Source organism: Podarcis filfolensis (assembly GCF_964270895.1).
Source record: "Podarcis filfolensis genome assembly, chromosome: 2".
Taxonomy (NCBI): Eukaryota; Metazoa; Chordata; class Lepidosauria; order Squamata; family Lacertidae; genus Podarcis; species Podarcis filfolensis.
The window spans coordinates 111,078,507-111,101,141 of NC_139605.1; the positions used below are offsets into that span (position 1 = coordinate 111,078,507).

General features: G+C 43.8%; 1 protein-coding gene across 2 annotated transcripts in view; it reads left to right on the top strand.

Moving 5' to 3' along the window:
• The first annotated feature begins 5,005 nt into the window (after window positions 1–5,005).
• The window catches only part of ANKRD52 (ankyrin repeat domain 52), a 65,462-nt gene continuing 47,832 nt past the window's right edge, over window positions 5,006–22,635 (top strand). Inside the window, exons 1-3 of one of the 2 annotated variants that reach the window (XM_083599191.1) lie at window positions 5,006–6,288; window positions 13,087–13,170; window positions 20,724–20,802. In XM_083599191.1, coding sequence (XP_083455317.1) covers window positions 6,262–6,288; window positions 13,087–13,170; window positions 20,724–20,802 — 190 coding nt within the window. In that variant the 5' untranslated portion in view covers window positions 5,006–6,261. The remainder of the gene's footprint in view (window positions 6,289–13,086; window positions 13,171–20,723; window positions 20,803–22,635) is intronic. The other variant, XM_083599190.1, reaches the window with a different exon arrangement.

Genomic DNA, 22,635 nt, shown 5'->3' on the forward strand with positions numbered 1-22,635 from the left:
CATCATTCTCCTTTCTCCACACCTTCCCAAATGGGTCTATTATGGAAGGAGGAAAATGGAAGGAGCGTGAGAGGTGGTCAAGAAGAAAGGAAACTTCTCAAACACTCTTAGAATCATAGAATCATAGAGTTGGAAGAGACCACAAGGGCCATCGAGTCCAACCCCCTGCCAAGCAGGACTGGTTTAATCTATAATGGTTTAATCTATAATGACTGGTTCTCTATAATATATGCTGCTCTGCCTAGGAAAATCTCTGAAATGCTGATTGAATGAATCATGGTTCATTTCATTTTTAAATCACACGGAGTGCTGTGCAGGACTCAGCTATCAGAACATGCCCCAATACAATTAATGCAAAGCACCTATACAGTATTACAAATTCCTTTTGCAACCGTTAGAAAGATTAATTAATTACTTTAAGGTAGGAATCACACAGGGAGTGGCAACGGTCCCAGAATTATCTGTCTGCATCTTCTAGCTTATGGGGACCTACTGAGGATGCTTTGTCTGAAGTCCCTCCGAATCCTGGCACTGATTTGACATCTCATAATTTAAAAAATGAAAGCAAGGTTAGACACCTAGAGAAGTAAAATGCATTTGGAATTATAAATAGAGCTTTGTATTTCTTCTTTGGGGCCAAACCTGAATGCAGTATTTGATCTCCATCTCTTATTATTGCCATATTCCATGCATATTTAGGATGCTAGGTTGATGGGAGTATAGGTTAAACTTTTTCCCTCTGAGGCTCTCACCTCTCAGAAACTCCTCTACCTGAGGTCCCTCGAATCACTGCTTGATTTTAAGAGGCAGCTAGCCATATGCATTTTATGTAGGCATCTGTGGCCTATTAAGTAGCTTTTTTAAAAAATCCAGGTTTTGTCTGTCCAGGTTTACAATGTTTGATGTTATTTCATGACTATCATTTTAGGTGTGTGCGCGTGCTGAAAAGCAGTTGATAAATGCTTTAAATAAGATAAATCGGGATCCACTTCATACTGAGAACCTCTGTACTTTCAAAAGGTCCCATCTCCTAAAAAAAAAGCCTCATGCCCATCTGACAGTGATATCATGAAACGGCGCAGGCAACTGAGTAGATAGATACATAATAACCAATGAAGGCGGTGAAGGTCCTGTGTGAGTGCCTGGAGGCGGTTGGAGGATGGATGGCGGCTAATGGATTGAGGCTGAATTCTGACAAGACAGAAGTACTGTTTTGGGGGGACGGGGCGGGCTGGTGTGGAGGACTCCCTGGTCCTGAATGGGGTAACTGTGCCCCTGAAGGACCAGGTGTGCAGCCTGGGAGTCATTTTGGACTCACAGCTGTCCATGGAGGCGCAGGTCAATTCTGTATCCAGGGCAGCTGTCTACCAATTCCACCTGGTACGCAGGCTGAGACCCTACCTGCCCGCGGACTGTCTCGCCAGAGTGGTGCATGCTCTAGTTATCTCCCACTTGGACTACTGCAATGCGCTTGACATGGGGCTACCTTTGAAGGTGACCCAGAAACTACAACTAATCCAGAATGCGGCAGCTAGACTGGTGACTGGGGGCGGCTGCCAAGACCACATAACACCGGTCTTGAAAGACCTACATTGGCTCCCAGTACGTTTCCGAGCACAATTAAAAGTGTTGGTGTTGGCGTGCCATCAGTCAGTGTTAGGATAAGGCCTCTTTCCTAGGCACTCTAATCATTTGAAATTTCTACATGGCGAGTTGTTGGAATCAGTGCTCCTGATTAAACAATGTACTGTATAATGGAAGAGATTTTAGCCAATGGAAGAGATTTAAGTCTGGATAGCACAGAAATGTGCAGCTTCATTGGCTCCCAGTACATTTCCGAGCACAATTCAAAGTGTTGGTGCTGACCTTTAAAGCCCTAAATGGCCTTGGCCCAGTATACCTGAAGGAGCATCTCCACCCCCATCATTCAGCCCAGACGCTGAGGTCCAGCTTCAAGGGCCTTCTGGCAGTTCCCTCACTGCAAGAAGTGAGGTTACAGGGAACCAGGCAGAGGGCCTTCTTGGTAGTGGCGCCCGTCCTGTGGAACGCCCTCCCATCAGATGTCAAAGCGATAAACAACTACCTGACATTCAGAAGACATCTTCAGGGAAGTTTTTAATGTGTGACATTTTAGTGTATTCTTGGTCTCTGTGGAAGGCGCCCAGAGTGGCTGGGGAAACCCAGCCAGATGGGCGGGGTACAAATAAATTATTATTATTATTATTATTATTATTATTATTATTATTATTATTATTACCAGTGCTGCAATTTATGCACTTCTCTGGTCTAATCCAGTGCCAGGTGAAAGCTTGCCTTCCCCTTGTGCCTTTAACAGTGACTTGCAGAAATCAGGCAAAGCTTTTCACAGCATGGAGAGAAGCAAAACCTCCTGCTAATGTTCTGCATATTCAGACACTGTTAGAAGCAGAATTGCAGGGGCAGATTAAGAAGTTGGCAACTGTAAATCCATTGGTTACTGCATAGCGCAATTTTTAACCATGGCACCGGAAAGTACAGTGGATACTGCCCTCTACTGGGCCTGAGAAATTCTGTGCCAAAGCCTCACCACAAATGCAGCCCTCCCCATGCAATTCTGTAAAAGCAACACATATGTTTGACACAGTATCTTCATTATGATACACAGAAAGGAAAGCACATTTAAGGCTTGAGATTGAGCTAGTGGTAGGAGCCGATCTCAATTCTGTTAATATGCAATGAGTGTGAAGAAATAATGAAAAAGAAAGACAGCAATTCTTCTCCAATATGCCAAATAAATGGAACTGACAGGAAATCTAATTATCTGACATTCTGTTTTGCTTTTAACAAATGTGACAAGGTGAAATAGTCTGATCCTGGCAATATGAAGAATGAGCATGGGTTGTAATGACAGGACAGGATCAAATGCATACTCTTGAGACATCTTGGCTGGAAATCTGTTCTTAGGAGACCAGTGAAAGGTCTGTCATTTTATATTTAGGGAAGAGTCATAAACATTTTCCTGCCAGTGGCTATTGTTCAACTCAGCTGTAATTGCATGCTTATGCCAGATTAAATTGACGCTATTATAAGTCATTATTTCTCTACTCTCTGGATAGTTATGAAACTAACTTTCACGAGTTATGCACACAGCCTGAACCAACACAGGATATCAATCTGGATGTTTATTTAACAGTGCAAATCCTATGGCTCTAATCTTACACGCCAATGTTTCCCAAACTCTCCCGCCCCCATACACCAGTTCAAATTTGCTGAGGGTCTTGGAGGACTACTTAATAATTATTCTGCCTTGTGTAGCAATTGTAACATACCATGCTAGATGCTATGATTTTTATTGTATTTTTACAGAAATGCTGCAGTCCCCCTGAATGAAGCTTAAAGGTGGTCCACACCACAGACCGCCTTTTGGGAACCCCTGTTCCAATCATCTTCCTAGAAGCAATGCATGCACCTTTTTATTGAGGAATGAATATTGTGGGCACTGAGAAACATGGACGCTGTTTCTTTAAACGGCACATACGCAGGTAATTCACAACTTACAGACATTTAACTTGTGTGCATTCAGCTTTATGCACTTGGCGAATTTTAAAAAATAAAATAAAAATGGGTGGGTATCCTGGGAAAAAAGACTTTGGCAATACCACCTGCCACGGCCCCCAACGTGTTTTGACTATATGCAATTTTGGCTGTACGCGTTATCCCCTGGAACGTAACCCCCAGTGTAAATAGAGAGTTGCCTGTACCTTTCATGAGTTTTGCACATGTAGCTTTTATTAATCAGTTAACATACCCTCCAACATTTCTCTGATGAAAATAGGGATGTCCTATTCCATACTACTACTACTAATCATATTATTTATACCCCGCCCATCTAACAGCATCGCCCAAGTCACTCTGGGTGGCTTCCAACATATATAAAAACATAATAAACATTAAAAAGCTTCCCTATACAGGGCTGCCTTCAGACGTTTTCCAAAGGTTGTATAATTATTTGTCACCTTGGCTTGGGGGTCGCATAACCCCATACCCTCCAACTAATGCCAGTGTACTAGAAGAAGCAAAGATCAGCAATGTCGAAGCAATGATTCTTCAACATCAACTTTGTTGGACTGGTTATGTTGTTCGGATGCCTGATTACTGTCTTTCAAAGCAACTACTCTATTCCAAATTTAAAAATGGAAAGCGTAATGCTGGTGGTCAACAAAAGTGGTTTAAAGACAAGGCAATTTTTTTAAAAATGTAGTATAAGCATCAACAATTGGGACACTAGCCTGCGAGCGCTCACATTGGAGAACAGCCTTTACCAAAGGTTTCATGGGTTTTGAAGACACTTGAACTCAGGACAAAAGGGAGAAACATGCTAAGAGGAAGACACATTTGACAAACCCTCACCATGATCAATTCCCACCTAGAAACCTATGTGCCCACTGTGGAAGGATGTGTGGATCCAGACTTGGCCTCCACAGTCACTTACGTACTCACTGTTAAAACCGTGTTCATGGAAGGCTATTTTCCTCAGCTACAAGTGATCGCCAAAGAAGAAGGAGACCCTTCAACATTTCTCCAATGAAAAAAGGAATGTCCCAAGGACGTTCTAGGATCAAATCTGTAAATCCAGAAAATAGGGACACTAGGAGGCTCTGCAATATTTTTAGGCCTGCCACCTTAAAGCACTCTCACCTGCTTCTAGGGGCAGAGGGGTCTTCGGCCCCTCCAATAAAATATTTGAGGGGGTCACCCCCTCAAAAAAAATTGATGGACATTGCCATTCAAATGCTGTGCATGTAATGCATCATGTGATCAAATGCAGGGCTGGGTTTACCTGGCTCCCCCCAATATTTTGTTCAAGTTGGCACCCTTGCTCACCTAGGAAAACGTAAGCCTACTTGAACTGAAGCTAGGGCTTCTTCCGAGTCAAACCCTCTGGCTGCGTCTGTTTGCGAATAATAATAATGTTATTATTTCTACCCCACCCATCTGGCTGGGTTTGCCCAGCCACTCTGGGTGGCTTACAGGATATATAAAAGCATAATGAAACATCAAGCATTAGAAACTTCCCAATAGAGGGCTGCCTTGAGATCTCTTCTAAAAATTGTGTATTTATCTCTTTGACATCTGAAGGGAGCATGTTCCCCAGGGAGGGCTCCACTACTGAGAAGGCCCTAGCGCCAACTTTGAGCCTTGGGGGATCACTGTGATAGTGGCTTGCATACGCTCGCCATCTTCACATTAATCAATACAGAGCGAACACCACCACAGTCCCAAATCAGAATGGCTAAATCGAATTGGAAACCCTCCCTCGGTGTTGCCTTTCCTGTGCATCAAGCAGGGTGGAATCTGCACACATATTAAAAAAAACACTGTGAAAATGCTTTTTTACTTTAAAAAAAGTTTTGAAAAAATACATCGAATCTTACATAGCCTGCTTTCACCACCTAGTGCCGCATTTTGTATATTGCACTTCACAAAACGTTTTAAAAAAATTATTTGCAGGCCAGTCCCTTAGGTCTCACAACATAATGGGCGATGAAATTTAGAAGGGAGGAGCCCCTAAGAAACACCAAATCGCAGTACTTTTATGTGTAGGGAAAGAAAACAAAAAGCGAAGGGGCCTAGGATGTTTCAGTAGGCATTTGGGAACAGGAATAATAGTAATACTGTAATAATAATAATAATAATAATAATAATACTTTATTTATTACCAGCCCATATGGCTGAGTGTGGATATGGCATGGCTAGTGCCACACGCTTGGGTGTTACTCTGAGGCGCCAGAGGTGCCCTGTATCCCCGAATTAAGTGAAGCAACAAAAATAATATTTGCGGGAAAGGGAAACCAGAATAAATTTAAAGCCGTTGGAAGCGCCTGAGGTAAAAATAATAAGCCGCCTCCCGCCTCCCAGGATGCTGCGTGAGCGCCTCAGGCCTGGGCCATTTCTCCCCTCAGGAGAGAAGGCCTGGAACGAGAGTCCCTCAGCCCTCGCTCGAGATGTGCAGGGCGGGCTGCTGGCCTCGCCGCCCCCTGGGACAGGGCGGGCCTCGGCGGCTGGGCCTCCCCGGCAGGGGTCGCTGCTTCGGCGCAGGCCTACATCCTCCTCCTCTCGCTGCCTTCCTCCCTCCGGTGGGCGGGCTCAGTTTGCTCTCGCCGCCCGCCCCACCACCAGCAGCCGGAGGGCGCCGCGGCAGCCGAAGCGCGATCGATGCCGGGAGCTCGGAGGAGGCGGCGGCGCTGCTGAGCGAAGCGCGGGGGGCGGCCCCGCCCGGAGATGGGGATTCTCAGCATCACGGACCAGGTACCGGGGTGGGGGGTGCGTGTGTGTGTGTGAGAGAGAGAGAGAAAATGAGCTTTCGCCGCCCTCCTTCCTTCCCTCACCATCCTGCACAACAAACATCGGCACCAGACCCGGCCTCGGCTCCCGCCTTCCCGCGCTCGGCCGCGCCGGCTACGCAAGCTCGGGGATGCGCGGCCTAGTGTGGAGCCGCCCACCCTCGCGCGCCGGGAGCGGCCCTGGGGTCTCGTCTGAGGGAACCCCGGCCTCAAGACTGGAGAACGAGGGGAGGCAGGAGAAAAGGAGCCGAGCGGGCGGACCTGGGCCCGAGCCAGATGCTGCCGCCGCCGACATCCCGAGAAGGCCGTCGGCGCTCGGGCTCCGCGCAGAAGCCTCGTTTCTTTCCCGCCTAAGGCGAAGGAGCTGCTTGTTTTCCAGGATCTCGGCTCTCTTCCTTTGCCTCTGCTAGAAAATCCCTTCGCTTTCCCCTCCATCTCTGTCTAGTTAGCTATCTATCTAATCCTCGGAACCAGCTTTTTGACTCGCATTTGCACCTGCGAATTCACCCCCCCCCCATACACACGTTTCTCCTCTCCCCATTGCTAACACTTTGTGCTAGCTTCTATCTCTCTCTCTTTCCTGCTTTCTGAGATTCAAACACCCCCCCATCCTAAACGATATTTTCCCTCTGTTGCCACAGGACCTTTTGTGTATTTTTAGAAGTGGCAACAGAAAGGTGAATTTCACACACACACATATAGTATTGGGGCGAAAGAAGAACTTGCACCTGGCAGGACTCCTTTTTCTGTGCAAGTTCTAAAAGGTGCAGGAGCCTTCCCCAGGTATAGACAGATTTTTCTAGCAAGCCTGTTTCTTGTCCATAGTCTGCTTCCCCCATCCATCACTGCATCAGACTTGGCCAGGTCTTTGGATTGCCTCTGTTATTTCCTCATTTTTTTCTAATGCCCCTATTCATTTATACAGACCAGTGTATCTGCCCATGGTTCAAGCCTCCTGTTACTTCTTAAACATCTCTCCGTTTCAGAGCCTTGGAAGTTGGACCACTGGTCCAAGGCAAATGACAATTCCTTCTGGCCAAAGTCAGCCTTGCTGCTCAGCTGCGTTGTGGCACAGATGGGCAAGAAATTTTTCATGAACTTTGTTTCTGTTCACATGCATATAAACACACTTGCAAAAGGTGACTTGCACCTTTTCTACCACTCTCTCCCCTTTTGCACCTTGTAAATCTCAAATCCTTCTAGTGCTATTGTGCTTTTGGCCTTTGTGTTGGTTTCTTGCATAGCCTGTGCATTTTCTCCATTCTTGTTACTTGCATGAGGTTAATCTTGCTTATCTCTTCCATAAAATGATCTCTTTCCATTAGGGTTGCCCTATGTTTCCCAGTAGATTGGCATCTGATCCTCATTCTGTGAATATAGCAGGAAACATATGTTGAATTTCTCTTACACCCGTTGCTTCTTAGAAGATGGTAAACTTGATGACAGTTGACCATTCGATATTTGTTACAGGATATAATGAAACCCCAAGGGTTCTGCATTAAGTATTCCTGTAACAGGGGCTTCCCTTACTTAATGTAGAAAATAATTACTATGTGCATGAGTAAACTTAGGGATAGTAACCAAAACTATCATACTCATTTTTCTGTTTCTCCAGACATCCCAGAAACATTTATTCTTTTAATACCACCCACTTTGAGGAATTTTGCCTTTTTACTTAAGTGTGCAATGTTTACTTGGCCAATGCAGATTCACTGCAGTGCCTGAGATCACATCCAGAACACATATTTAAAGCACTCTTATGGCTCCCCACAAATAATCCTGGGAACTGTACATAAAGGGTACTTAGTTAGGAGGCTCTTCACAGAGCTGCACTTCCCAGCAGCCTTAAAAAAACCACAGTTTCCAGTGTTGTTTGGGGGCTGGGGAGCCATGACTGTTAAAGTGGTGTGAGTGAGCTTTAAATGTATGGTGAAGATGTGATTTGAGTTCTAAGCTCCACCTGGTCGATCTGCCTGGTGGTAGTAATTATCATCATCATCATCATTATTGGTGAAATGCCTTTCAGGAGTTTGGGTAGTATGAGTCGGGGGGCCTTCCCTGCTATCCATCTGTTGCCATTGGGCAAAGAAGGAACAGAGCTGGTTTCTCCATGACTGTCTCTGGGCTTCACTTGCCTGAATGATAGACACTGCCCCCCCCCCCGGCCTGTCTTGTATTGTACTTTTCAGGGACTTACGTGTATGTGCAAACAGATGCACTGCCTCCTCCATTTCTTGGAGTTGGAAGCCAGAATCTGGCATATATGATAATTTCTTCCAAAGCATATTCAATCGCAAGTGCATGGCAATAATTCTTATTTATCTTCATGCCAATCCTATGAGGTAAATCATTTATATTTAGGCCTGCAAAATTCCAAGTTTCCGATAGCTTGAGCTAGAAATTTTATGTTAGTTTTACCTCTGGACCCATTCTGGCTGGCACTAAAAATCTGAAACAGGTTCTTGGAAATTTCTAAAAAAATTCCAGCCCCATTAATGTTCCCATTATGTTGATAGATAGGTGTCATTAGGTTTTCCAGGTCCAGCACTAAAACCACACAAGTGTAACTTGGATTTTTGAAGCTAAAGCATTCACCTTATTAGGTGTGTCATTCCAGCTGCTCAAGGAGGTGCCCAACTCTAAATTGTGGAGGCATGATGATCATCTAGGAATTGTTCTTCTCCCTAAAGGAGGGATGCAGAGTCCCCTGCATTCCATCTGGATGACTCATCCCTCCCCCTTTATGCCTTCCTCCTTTTGCTGCTATATCCAAGCACTCTGGTGGAGGGAAGTAAACCTGGGGTTAGCTGGACAAAAACGCTGCATCTGGAAAGATTTGCAGAGGCTGGAGTTTTTCTTTTGGAAGACGAGATGAGCAGATGGGACTGGCAACCACTTTGCCTTTCTACCACGCTGCACTGTGTGTAGGAGGGCCATGGGGGCATTTGGTACAGCTCTACTATATTTTCCCTCTTCTCATGGGATTGCTGTTTAGAGCTGTGCCAAGTAGATAAGGGGCCCATCTTGCTTGTGTACTTTGATTGCATGCCTATTCAGTGTATGCCTTGCAAACCAGAGCTATAAATGATAAATAATTGAGTCTTACAAGCTTTGCGTGTTAAGCGTTGTGTGTGCACAAGGAAAGGCTTGGTAGAATTATGCAGTCAAAATGAATTTACATTCTGGCCAGTGTACATAGAAATATGCAGGACGTGTGTGTGTGGACTGGGTGGTATTGAAAGGTATAGCTGCTGACAGTATAGCTGAATAGGCATTGTGCCCTTAGATACGTGTGCTTTAGTTCCCCAAAACAATTGTAAAATATATTTAGGTCAAACTCCAGGACATCTTCGTAAGTTTTAAAGGTTTAGGTTGCAATCCTAACCATGTGCATTCAGAAGTAAGTCCTGTTGAATTCAGTGGGGTGACTCCTGGGTAAGTGTGGTTGGGATCAGAGCCTTAAATGCCCAGAAGGAAGTACAAATTGCAGAGAACTCAGAGGAGGTCTCCTGTGTTGTTGCATTGAAGCTTGGAACAGGCAGAAGTGCCAACATTCAGCATGACGTAAGACCTCTATTTCCTTTCTTTCGAGTCCTCTGGAATGAAGAGAAATGTTGGAAGCGGGGGAGGTTCTTGCATTTTACACTGAGCTTTGGAGCATGCAGAAGCACCAAGAGTTGTGCTGATTCTGCCTGCTGTAGAGCTTTGCATACCACAGGAATCTGGGATAGGAGAAAATGTCAGTGGCAACCCAGAATAGTCACTTGTCTACTGAGCTGAGCCAAAATTTGTGGATCCTTGCCTTTGGAACTACAGCTAGCCAGAAGATTCAGCATAATTTTCTCTTTATTACCTATCATTGGTAAAAGGCAAGCTCAGAAGTATTTGCATGCGCCAAACCTGTGAATTTAGGTAAATGTTTTCCTTCATTGACTTGGTGAATTGTAGTTACATTGTCAGTAGTCTAAAGAATTCTGGTGCATCCGCCCTGACTTGTTAAATTAAGCATTTGCTTTATAGGTATTTAGATTAATTGGCTCATTATTTATGTAGCGATTTCTGTCTCACATTTCTAGTGTCCATGCACCACTCAGTGTTTCCTACAACAATTTAAAGCAATATAACATACAACAAACATTCAATGAAAAATGTACGATAGAAATAAAGTTGCAGAATAAAATGTGAAGGAAGATATGACAGGCATAGGTTTAAACATAGGTTTAAATAAAACAGCAGCACCTTGAAGGCAAAGGCCTGTTGGAATACAAATGTCTTCCCCAGCAGGTGAAAAAAGCCAGAGGGGGGTATCCATAAGTTAATGTGTTTCATAGTATTGGTGTAGCCACTGAGAAGGCCCTATTGCTTGTCACCATCAATTATGCTTCCACCTTAGATGCTTCCACCCTGCTTCTGATCTTAGGAAGCAGGTAGGTTGCTATGGGAGGAGGTGATCTCTCAGGAATCCTGGACCATAGCCATTTAAGGCTTTAAAGATAATCGCCAACACGTATTGTTTCTGTTCTAGGGTAATTGACTTAACACAATTGCTTTATTAAAAAAGCAAGAAGAAATACATTCACAGAAGTCAGATATAAAAACCTGATAGAGGCTTTTACTGAATTTGGCCCTTTGCATCCAGTGCTTGGAAATTTCTATATTTGTAGTAGCAGGTATTATTTAGTCTGTATCTCTAAGGAGGGGCCATAGTTTAGTTGCAGTATGCATATTTCAGTATTTGGTCCCAGATTTGATCAGTGGCTTTGTACATATGAAACTCCCAACTTCGGTCTCTCACTGGTGTTAGGAAAGTCGTCTTGATACCTTTGAAAAATGAGTTTGGTGTGTTGTGCTGTTTAGGTGAATTGTCAATCCAACCTATTTAGAGAGATGGCTTTTTATACCTTGTTCAGATTTTTGTGGCATGCTATATTTGTTTATCTCTAGAATAAGAGAATCTCAGAATTGTAGAGTTGGAAGGGACCCCTGAGGGTCATCAAGTCCAACCCCCAGCAATGTAGGAATCTCAACTAAAGCTTTCACAGCAGATGACCGCCCAACCTCTGTTTTATTGAAATCAACATACACTACATTCACAGCATTCCCCTGATCCACCAAGTTTGTAACTTTTAGGGAAAAAAAAGAAAGAAATGAGATTCCTCTGGCTGCAGAAATTGGTGGCCAGATTGCTCACCAATCCTCGCCTGACTGCACTGGCTGCCAATTAGTTTCTGGGCTCAATTCAAAGTGCTGGCTTTGTCCTATGACTCAGGACCACAATACCTCAAGTAGTGCCTTTCCTCACACGAACCTACCTGGACCCTGAGATCATCATTTGAGACCGATCTTCATGTGCCCCCCTGCATGAAAGAAGGCAGCAACATGAAAACGGGCCTTTTCTGCTGTGGCTCCCCATTTGTGGAATGCTTTTTCAACTGGTGCCTTTGTCTAATTAACATCTTATACCTCTTCTAAATGTGTTTTTTTTGGGGGGGGGAGGTTTATTGGTTTGTTGTATTTGTTCTTATCAAGTATTTAATGTTTTTGTCTTGTATTTTACTCTGTGTACCACCCTGAGATCTACGGGCGAAGGATGGTACACAAATGTGATACATAAAAATAAATAAATAAATAAAATATGGGGACAACATTTACCTGTCTCCAGTCTGCAGGGACCTCACTTGTTCTCTCACAGATTATAGACAGAGGCAAAGTAGCTAAGTGTTCCCTTACCATCTCTTTTTGTAACTTGGCATTCAGCCACCTTCTTGCATCGTTTATTCTGTAATCACCAGGTTGGCCGCTGCTTTCCTTTTGGGTCAAGACAGGCACCAGGCAATTCCGCCTTATGTCTGTCAGAATAGCAATTCTCCGTCTTCTTCACACAAAGGACCTATTACTTGCTTCAAACACAGCTGAAGAAACCTTTAAAAATTACCGTACTTTTTGCTCTCTTTTTCCCTCCTAAAAAGTAAGGGGAAATGTTTGTGCGTCTTATGGAGCGAATGCAGGCTGCGCAGTTATCCCAGAAGCCAGAACAGCAAGAGGAATCGCTGCTTTCGCTGCACAGTGATCCCTCTTGCTGTTCTGGCTTCTGAGATTCAGAATATTTTTTTTCTTGTTTCCATCCTCCAAAAACTAGGTGTGTCTTATGGTCTGGTGCGTCTTATAGAGCGAAAAATACGGTATTTTTCACCACTCTTGCAAGCCTCTGGCCCAAAATCTGTGTCTGGGGTGAGGGCATGGCAGCCAGCTTGTCCTGTTGTAGTTTTGCACATTCTCAGGTAGGAAGACAAACATGGTACAGGTGTTGCAAGTCACTGCAGCAGTTCTGTCACCATTCACATGTCTTGGTCCTATGTATACCATGAGATAGCACTCCAGGCCTCTCCTTCAAAATACCCTCAGAAGTCCTGGTTATGAGCTCCCAGAGGCTGCTTTTCAAGGCCTCATTTTTCACAAAGGGGCTCACAATATAACAAGGGAATACAAGTACAGGGGACAAGCATTTTGCACATGTTAAATTGGCACATGACTGTTTGGTGCATGTGCCGTTTTCGGCCCCAGAATGGGGTGGGGTGGGCATATGCACACTCTACCGATGCATGTAATGACCCAGGGTGCAACCTCTGCGCAAATGGGGAGTTGCCTGTATGTAAAAATAACAAAGATCCAGATGGAAAAAAATGAAATAATAAGCTAGCACATAGCTATTCCCTTTCTCATCCTGCTTATTTTACAGTTGCTCTTTTCTCCTCCTCTATAGCCTCCTCTGGTCCAAGCCATCTTTAATCGTGATATAGAGGAAGTACGGTCATTGCTGAGCCAGAAGGAGAATATCAATGTACTGGTAAGTTTTGGAGAACCAGTTTTTCCTTGTAATACTGAACCTGCTTCTTTCAACTTTGCATGAAGATTACATTTTCCTATTGGCTAAGCTCCCCTCACCACCACACACACATTGTGGGTAGAGCAGGGGAGTATGAAGTGATCCATGTACTATGTGTCCCTTTTAGAATTTGTGTTTAAGAACTAGATGTGCTAAAGCAGAGGTTGGAAGCATTTTTGGGCCCATGGACACATTTGCAAACCAGCAAAGCTGTTGTGGATACCATACACACACAAACTATACATGTGTGCACAATGCAGTCACACACATGCAATCACTCTCCCCTTCTGCTAGCACTTAGGCTTTAAAAACCACTGCTGGTTTATTTCAAGCCTAATTGTAATTTTATGTTGTAAACTGCCCTGATGTGGATAAAGGGCAGGATATAAATTTAATAAATAATAATAAAATAATTTCAGCAGGTTGAGGGGCAGAGTAGTTGAAATTTGTGGCTCCGGGGAAGGCCTCTGCAGGTGCTGGTGTGCCCGCAGGTGCAATGTTGGCAACCCATCTACTAAAGTTTCCCAGCTTAGCAAGCTTAAATGCTTGTTTTAACTATTTGATGTTTTGCCATTATGGTGCAGTGACTAGATATTGCTCTTTGACAGACATGGGTTTGGAATCCAGCTTAGTCACACTCTTGGTGGGTTTATTGCCTAGTTTTCATCTCTGGACCTCAGTTTCCCATTTGTAAAATGGGAATGTTGGTGAGCACAGGGTTGTTGCAGTGACAGATACAGACTGTGAAGTACTGTGCAGACGCCGAATTGGTATACAGGGCTGAAAGGCCCACACATCACCAGTAAATGTTGACTTTGTTGGGAATCGGCTGTACCAGATGTATTAGTCTAGCTGTACAGAGCGGTGGGTGGCACTGGGATCAGCTGTTCTCTTTGGCACCAAGTGTGTTCTGGATTAGTCTTGTGGCCTCTGAGTGAGAACAGCCTGTGTTACAGTGGTGTTCATCTTGTTCTTGTCTAGCCCACGAAACAGTAATTGGCTCTTCATTTCATCTTAGCTCATTCAGCTGAGGTGCATTTAATATAGGCCCATTATAAGCCGATTTTGTTTGAGAAGGTGAAACTCCTAGTGTTTGAAGCAAACCAGGAGGTGTGACAATTAAATGCATCTTAGGCTGTCTCCAGAACATATCAGTAGTAGCCCAGACTCAGGAATGTGAGAAATCCAGAGTCTTGGGTATTTGAGCACATGAGCAGCAAGTTTGATGAACTGGTAAAGAATACTCATCAAAGCAGATTATACATATTTGGGCCATATTTCCAGTAGGATAATAAGATGTTTTAAGCAATTAGTAGGATCTCTTTTGGATTGCATTTGTTCTGTTCTGGACGCCCAAGTTTCAGAGTGTTGTAACAATTGCATTTAAGGAGCATCCCTTAGGAAAACCTGCTTAAAAATCTTGCTGCTGCAAGGGGCCAAACCAAACATCCTCCTAACTGTGAGCGATTCTACAACACAGTATTAGAGGAGGACTTGGTGCATTGACACATGTTGATAGCCAAGGGCTGCTGGTTGCTCGGGAATGCAGAGGCATTTCTCCCTCTTTATTCCATCCTTGGCACAAGTGGAAGAAACAAACCAGGAAGCTGCAATTAAGCTTGACTTTTTGCAATATCTGAACTTGGGATTGTGGTTTGTATTTTCCTAACAAGCCAGGATTGTCAGCCAGCCATAAAATGAGGTCCGCCCCCGCCCCCTGGCTCGTTAGGTAAAAAACAAGCCACAGTACAAGATTCAAACGTCATGGAAAACCAAGCTTAATTATGGCTTCCTGGTTTGTTTCTGCCACTCGTGCCGGAGAGGAGTAAAGGAGGAGTATTTGGATAACATGCTGCAACCCAGTGTTCATTCCAATAAGTCAGGATAGCCAGCAGCCCTGGTTTATTGTAACATGTAAACCTTCATGTTTCCTACAACTAAGAAAAGGCTGATGCGGCTGCATGATTGCCTTTTATTTAGGGGCAAAGATGTCAGTAGATGACTTGGGGGTGTGTGGAGGGGGGGAGATTTAAATGAAAAGTGGTGCTTTATGGGGTTAAACTAGCGACATGGAATCGACAAAATGAAAATGAGAATATTGTTGACCATGTTACGGGTAACAACCTATTATTAGGCAGATCCCTGATGGGCAGGATATAGTCTGCTGCCTCTTGAAATAGGCGACAAACAAACTCTCCCAATAGTTCACATGGACTAGTTCAATCCTCACCCCCCGCCCTTCCAGATCACAGTGTGCCACATAGATAGCAGATACACTGCCAGTAAAGCACATAATTCCAGGTGACCAAACGAGTGCGCTGAGCTAAATGAATCCTTGTTGCACTTTGAGTAAGATGATACCTTTTATTGGACTTGGCTCTCAGGCTTAAAATGAAACCACACTGTTGAGCTTTACAGTACTGTACTCATCTCCATTGTCTCTTGAGACGGACAGATGCCAGCAGCACATTTACCATCGTGACTAGTAGCCATTGATAGCATTATCCTCTGTGAATTTGTCTAACCCATCCAAGTTGGGGGACTATCAGTATATCCTGAGAGAGTGAATTCAATGTATACACTGTGCAAAGTGCCGTATTTTTCGCTCTATAAGACGCACCAGACCACAAGACGCACCTAGTTTTTGGAGGAGGAAACCAAGAAAAAAAATATTCTGAATCTCAGAAGCCAGAACAGCAAGAGGGATCGCTGCACAGTGAAAGCAGCAATCCCTCTTGCTGTTCTGGCTTCTGGGATAGCTGCGCAGCCTGCATTCGCTCCATAAGACGCACACACATTTCCCCTTACTTTTTAGGAGGGAAAAAGTGAGTCTTATAGAGCAAAAAATACAGTACTTCCATTTGTCTTCAGAATGCGGCAGCTAGACTGGTGACTGGGAGCAGCCGCGGAGACCACATGACACTGGTCTTGAAAGACCTACACTGGCTCCCAGTACGTTTCCGAGCACAGTTCAAAGTTTTGGTGCTGACCTTTAAAGCCCTAAACGGCCTCAGTCCAGTATACCTGAAGGAGAATCTCTACCCCCTTCTGGTGGTTCCCTAGCTGCGAGAAGCCAAGTTACAGGGAACCAGGCAGAGGGCCTTCTCGGTAGTGGCGCCCGCCCTGTGGAACGCCTTCTCACCAGATGTCAAAGAGAAAAACAACTACCAGACTTTTAGAAGACATCTGAAGGCAGCCCTGTTTAGGGAAGCTTTTAATGTTTAATAGACTATTGCATTTTAATGTTCTGTTGGAAGCCGCCCAGAATGGCTGGGGAAACCCAGCCAGATGGGCGGGGTATAAATAATAAATTATTATTATTATTATTATTATTATTATTATTATTATTATTCATTGGGCAATCTCTGGTTCTAACATTTTCAGAGAAGGAAACATTCTGGGTGGTATTCAGTGCTAGTCTTACTCAGAGTAGACCCCTTGAAGTTAATGAGCACAAGTAACGTAACTTCAGAACTGTGACTTCACTGAACACAACCCTCTCTCTGCATATTATTCATTATTTTGGAAACCTCTGTTGTGCCTCCCCTGTTGCTTACTTTTTTCAAAAATTGATCCTGGCCTGATCCCAAAACTTCCTGTATCTGATGGAGACGGCTAAGCTTGATGTCGCTGGAGCATGTTACAATATAATATGCCAGCTATATTTTGAGTCTGGTGTGTCTCATCTCCAGGAAGGGATCTTATCTGTTAGTTGTTACACTTGTGCCACAGATGACAGCATGAGTCAGTTAGGCTCAAGAGCTATAGGTCACTTCAAACACAGTATCTGAATTCAAACTCTTGGTACATTTTGATGAAGTACCTAAAGATGATCTCTGAAGTTCTGAAAGCTTGTTTTGATTTCCCCCAACAGAAATTCTGATAAACGTTAGCTCACATATTTTCTACTTCTTATTCTCGGAGACAACCATAGTGGTAACTGATACTTTGCAGTGGTTCATTCTAGTTTGTAATAATAAAATATTATATATTCAGGGGCAAGTTCCTTTTCTTTCATTTTTTTGAATGGTCACCCTGCTTTGGGTCCATTGATTAAAAACTTGGGAGGAAATTACTTGGAAAGCAACTCATGTGATATTTTCCTATCAGTTCACCTTGGAATAAAAAAGATTTACAACTTGGTCCTAATTATATTTGCTTGTAAGTTCCACTAAATTTATAGTGCTTAAGATTGCAGAATGAGGGTTAAATGCTTTCCTCTGATCTTGGTTGTGCACTTTGTGTGTGTTAGAGGGGACCTAAGTAGCTAAGAATTAAAAAATAAATAGAGTTGCTTGGAATGGATCAGCTCATCTGTGCTGATGCACAGTTTTCTAAATCAGTCGTTCTGCAGCTGAGAAATGAAATTTAAGTTTGGCTTGATTGCCAGACTTTCTTGCTCTTTTTTATTTTTTCACTTACTCTTTTTTCTTTCTTTTTAAAAATGAGAGAGATGCCTATGGAACCATAGGGGTGAAAAGCAGGTTGATGATGATGATGATAATGATAATAATAATAGCAGTAGTAGTTCAGGACTCAACAATCCATGTTTCAAATTGGCTTCGACTTTTAAGTATGGGGCTGTGTCCTTTTAACACTTTACACATTTGATCATTTGGCCTTACAGCACTGATATCCTTCTGAGCAGTTAATGCCAAGCACTTGGCACCAAACCCAAAGGCCAAATGCTAGTTGATTTGATACAGAATCTAAGTGGTGCTTCCTGCCTTTTGATAGCCTTGATTTTATGCCTTATCAGAGCTGTTTGCCTTGCTCTTAGGATTTGCTTCTTTGGGGCATGAAGTTTAGAAACAAATGAAGTCTACACCCAGAACAACCTTGCTTTGTCTTTGAGGAAGTCGTTCTTCCAAGTGTCCTGAATAGTTTGAAGATGTTTGTTGGAAATTTCAGACTCACTTTTAGTGCTCAGCTCAGCTGCTATACTCTAATGCAGGGGTGGGGAACGTTTTCTAAGAATAGATTAAACTTATATTAAAACAAGAAAGTAGAATATTTTATTAATAAAAAAATATAAATATTAGATTGAAATTTTGAAATTCTCTGAGGGAGGACCTGATGGGTCAGAAATGTACTGGATTATAAACTTTTGAACATCAAATGGTTTATTCTACCCCTTTACTCTCCCCCTGCCCCCCCCATTTGCCTGGGGTTTCCCTCTTTTTCTACTCTTACATTATATAAAGGCCTTACCATGTTGCAGGAGTGATACAGTCATCAAACTCTGATTGCATTCCTTCTTGTTCTGTTTACCACAGCATTTGAGATTGCTTAAAAGCCTTAAGATGTATTGTTTGTTTAATACAGTGGTACCTCAGGTTACATACGCTTCAGGTTACAGACTCTGCTAACCCAGAAAGAGTACCTCAGGTTAAGAACTTTGCTTCAGAACAGAAATCATACTTCAGTGGCGCGGCAGCCACAAGAGCCCCCATTAGCTAAAGTGGTGCTTCAGGTTAAGAACAGTTTCAGGTTAAGAACAGACCTCCAGAACGAATTAAGTACTTAACCCGAGGTACCACTGTAATCCAATCAACTGTAGTGGTGCTGCTATAATCACAAACATTTGTTTACTTATTTCATTTATAGTCAACCGTCCTTCCATCATGGGTCTGAATGTGTACATGAGGTTTCCAGATATTCTCCCATCTTAGCATTAACCAGACCTAGACCTGCTTAACTTTAGCAAGATGGTTGCATCAACATTCCCTCTAGCCAGGCACTGCTGCCTTTGAGTCTTTGGTCTAAGATATATGCAGCAATGTGAATTGGCTTTGTATCATTTTAAAGCACTGCTTTCAAAAGTATTTCACTAGTCATCCTGAAAGAGAAGATACTCCTTAAGAGGAGTTCACACGCCATTTCTATTCTCATTTCCATTTTTCCATTTCAAGCTATGTGTGAGAGCTTTTTTTTGTTATGTTTCTTTTTGAAGTTTCTGGATTTTTTTCTGGGTTCTATCAATTTGTGTAGTCTTGATGGCAATGATTGACATGTCAATGCTTCTTAAATTCATATAATCCTTTCATAGTCAATGTCAGGTTTTTGAAAGGCTAAATTAAGGTCTCTTACGTATAGAGCATATTAGGTAAGCACATTACAAAACACTTCACTACATTAATTGGCTCTAACTCTCTGTTCAAGAACAGATTATTATTATTATTATTATTATTATTATTATTATTATTATTATTATGTGGTGGTTGTAAGTTTTTAATGTTTGATGTTTTTGCTATGCTTTTATTATGTTGGAAGCTGCCCAGAGTGGCTGGAACAACCCATTCAGATGAGCAGAGTACAAATTATCATCATCGTAGTTAAGCTATCTGTGAGACTCATTAAAAGCAACCAAAGCAAAAGTTGGATGAGTAAATCCTCCAACAAGATATCCCTGTTCTGGGTTTACTAAGCTCAATTAACTTGGCAGCAGTTAAGAATAGGCAATCAAATTCAAATGCAGTGCAGGCCTTTTGAATTAGTATCCTACGTAGGTCATGTCACTGTGATCAGCTAGTGAGATCCAGCAAACCAGCCAGTGTACCTTCCATTGTTACTGGGGAAAAGCAGTGGGGCAGAACAGGCATATGGATTTTCTTCTTATAGGGTGTACAGTTGCTCCTGGCTGAAGGTGATCCACTCTTTAAGAAAACTTTCATGGCTTGTGGCAGACACGTTTTGAGGGTTGCAGTCGGTAATGCCGTGGGTTAACAACCAGGTTTAAAAATTCAGCTACTTTCTCTTTGCACAACTTTTCCTATATAACATCTTAAGCTTCAATTTGTCACTGGATAGATAAGCTCAGAGATATTGCTACATATTTCAGCACATCGAGGTAATTGGTCTATAGACTGAAAAGATTGGATGGCAACAACAGCATGGAACAGTATTCTAGTAAAGGTAAAGGGACCCCTGACCATTAGGTCCAGTCGTGACTGACTCTGGGGTTGCGGCGCTCATCTCGCTTTATTGGCCAAGGGAGCCGGCGTTTGTCCGCAGACAGCTTCCGGGTCATGTGGCCAGCATGACTAAGCCACTTCTGGCAAACCAGAGCAGCGCACGGAAACGCCGTTTACCTTCCCGCTGGAGCGGTACCTATTTATCTACTTGCACTTTGAGGTGCTTTCGAACTGCTAGGTTGGCAGGAGCAGGGACTGAACAACGGGAGCTCACCCTGTTGCAGGGATTCGAAGCGCCTACCTTCTGATCGGCAAGTCCTAGGCTCTGTGGTTTAACCCACAGCGCCACCCGCGTCCCTCAGTATTCTAGTAGCTGGTCCCATTGCACAATGGGACTTCCCATATGCCCTTGAATCTGTTCTAGGGGTTCTCCCAACCCTCTGGAGCAGGGGAAGGAGAGGAGGCGAATGTTCTGTTGCACAAGCACAAACCATTGCACTGATGAAACAATTGCCTTAGTGCTATGTTGGAGTCCTCCCATGGCTTTTAGATTCCACTTTAACATCTTCCATTTATCTCTATTGTCTTTCCCCAAACCAGGACCAAGAGAGACGAACCCCTTTGCATGCAGCTGCATACTTGGGAGACGCCCCTATTCTTGAACTCCTAATACTATCAGGTAAGAAGTGAAGGTGTATGTTCTGGTCGATAAGAGGTGAAGGAGGTCAGGTCTAGCAGCTTCAGGGCATTTGCTGAATAGAAAAAGAAAACCTTCTCTTCCTATCCTGAGGGAACTGGTGGCAGTTTGGTGCAGACTTGTATATATCACTGCCTAAACTGTCAGGGGGGCAGAGTCACAGAGAGGATCGAGTAACACTGATAGATCCTGTGCAGCTCTGCAGTTGAGAACACTGACTTTAAACTGGGGTGGTAGCTGTATATTCCATGTTCAGCTCCAGCTTCAGGCAAATTGCTATTGCTCATCCTCTGTTAACAGGCCTTTAAGGCAGGAATTATAATGATCTACAATTTAAACAGTCACAAGAATGAATGAGAGGATCGTAAAGTGCTTTCATATTAAAAGTGCTAAAGTTAGCAGATTGCTACTAGTAATATTATTGGAGTCATGATTCTGCAGCAGCAAAGATTTATGGAAACGTTCAAATTCAGTGAAGCTATTTTGAAGCAGACAGCTCTATCCACTGTAACTCTTCCTGTGTAGATTGCAGGGCAGAGTTGGCTTTCTGGACAGTGAAGCCAGCACAGATGGTTCTCAACGCATATGCTAAATGTCTCCAAGTTAATGGTAATGGAAGAAGTTGGCTATTGATGGTATATAATTTTAAAAGAAGCGTTAGTTTTGGAAAGCTGCCGGCTTTCAGATATTTCTCTTTCGATGAGGATTAGGACACCAAATCATGTGATCCTACTTGTGCAAACTAATTATTCTTCCTTTTCAAGCATGTTTAAGCATGGCTTCTGAACATGGTATCTTTCGTTAAGAAGAATTTTGCATCTCTGTCCTTGTGAGAAAGTTCTGTGAGTCAGAGGTTCTTTTCATTTAAACAACTGGAGTGCCTTTATCAGTTGCACAGTTAAAGTTAGTGGAAGTGAGACTGTATTTTGTACAGTTCAGGAGGCCAACAGAACATTAACCTTGAGATGCGTGTGGTATTGATAATACCATGCTCTTCAGTCTAAGCAATAGCAAAATCAATATGTGCACAACTTATTTGCAGCTTAGCTTTTTGAATGGTGGGCATTTTCTGAATACAGTGCCAATGTTCTCTTCCTCTTAATCTGTCTGCTGCCATTTTTGTTGCAAAACAAGTAAGACCCATATCTGCAAATACCGTATTTTTCGCCCCATAAGACGCACCGCCCCATAGGACGCACCTAATTTTTTTTGGGGGGGGGGGAAATAAAGGGGAAAAAACTTTCCTTCCCCCCCCCCCCCAGGCACGGGGCAGGCGCGGGGGAAGCCCGAGCTTCCCCCGACCCCAGCCCCCAGAAAGCCTGCTATCCGCAAGCCTAGGGAGCCGCACCGGTCTCCCCAGGCTTGCGGAGAGGTGCGCGAAGCCCGGGCGCGCTCTTCAGCGCGCACCAGGGTTCGGAATGCAGGCAGCTCTGCGCCACCCTCTGGAGCCCCGCGCGGCTTCGCGCCAGGATCCGGAGGGTGGCGCAGAGCTGCAGGAAGCCGTGGAGCGCAAGCAGCTCTGTGCTACCCTCCGGAGCCCCGCGCGGCTTCGCGCCGGGATCCGGAGGGTGGCGCAGAGCTGCAGGAAGCCCCGGAAAGCCTGCACTCGCCCCATAGGATGCACACACATTTCCCCTTCATTTTTGGAGGGGAAAAAGTGCATCCTATAGGGCGAAAAATACGGTACATGGTGAGATAATGGCTACAATCCTAGCTCCACTTACCAGGAAGCAAGCCCCATTGAATTCAGCAATACTTCTGAGTAAAACATGGTTAGGATTGCATTTTAAGGGGATAAATGGATTCTAATATTGG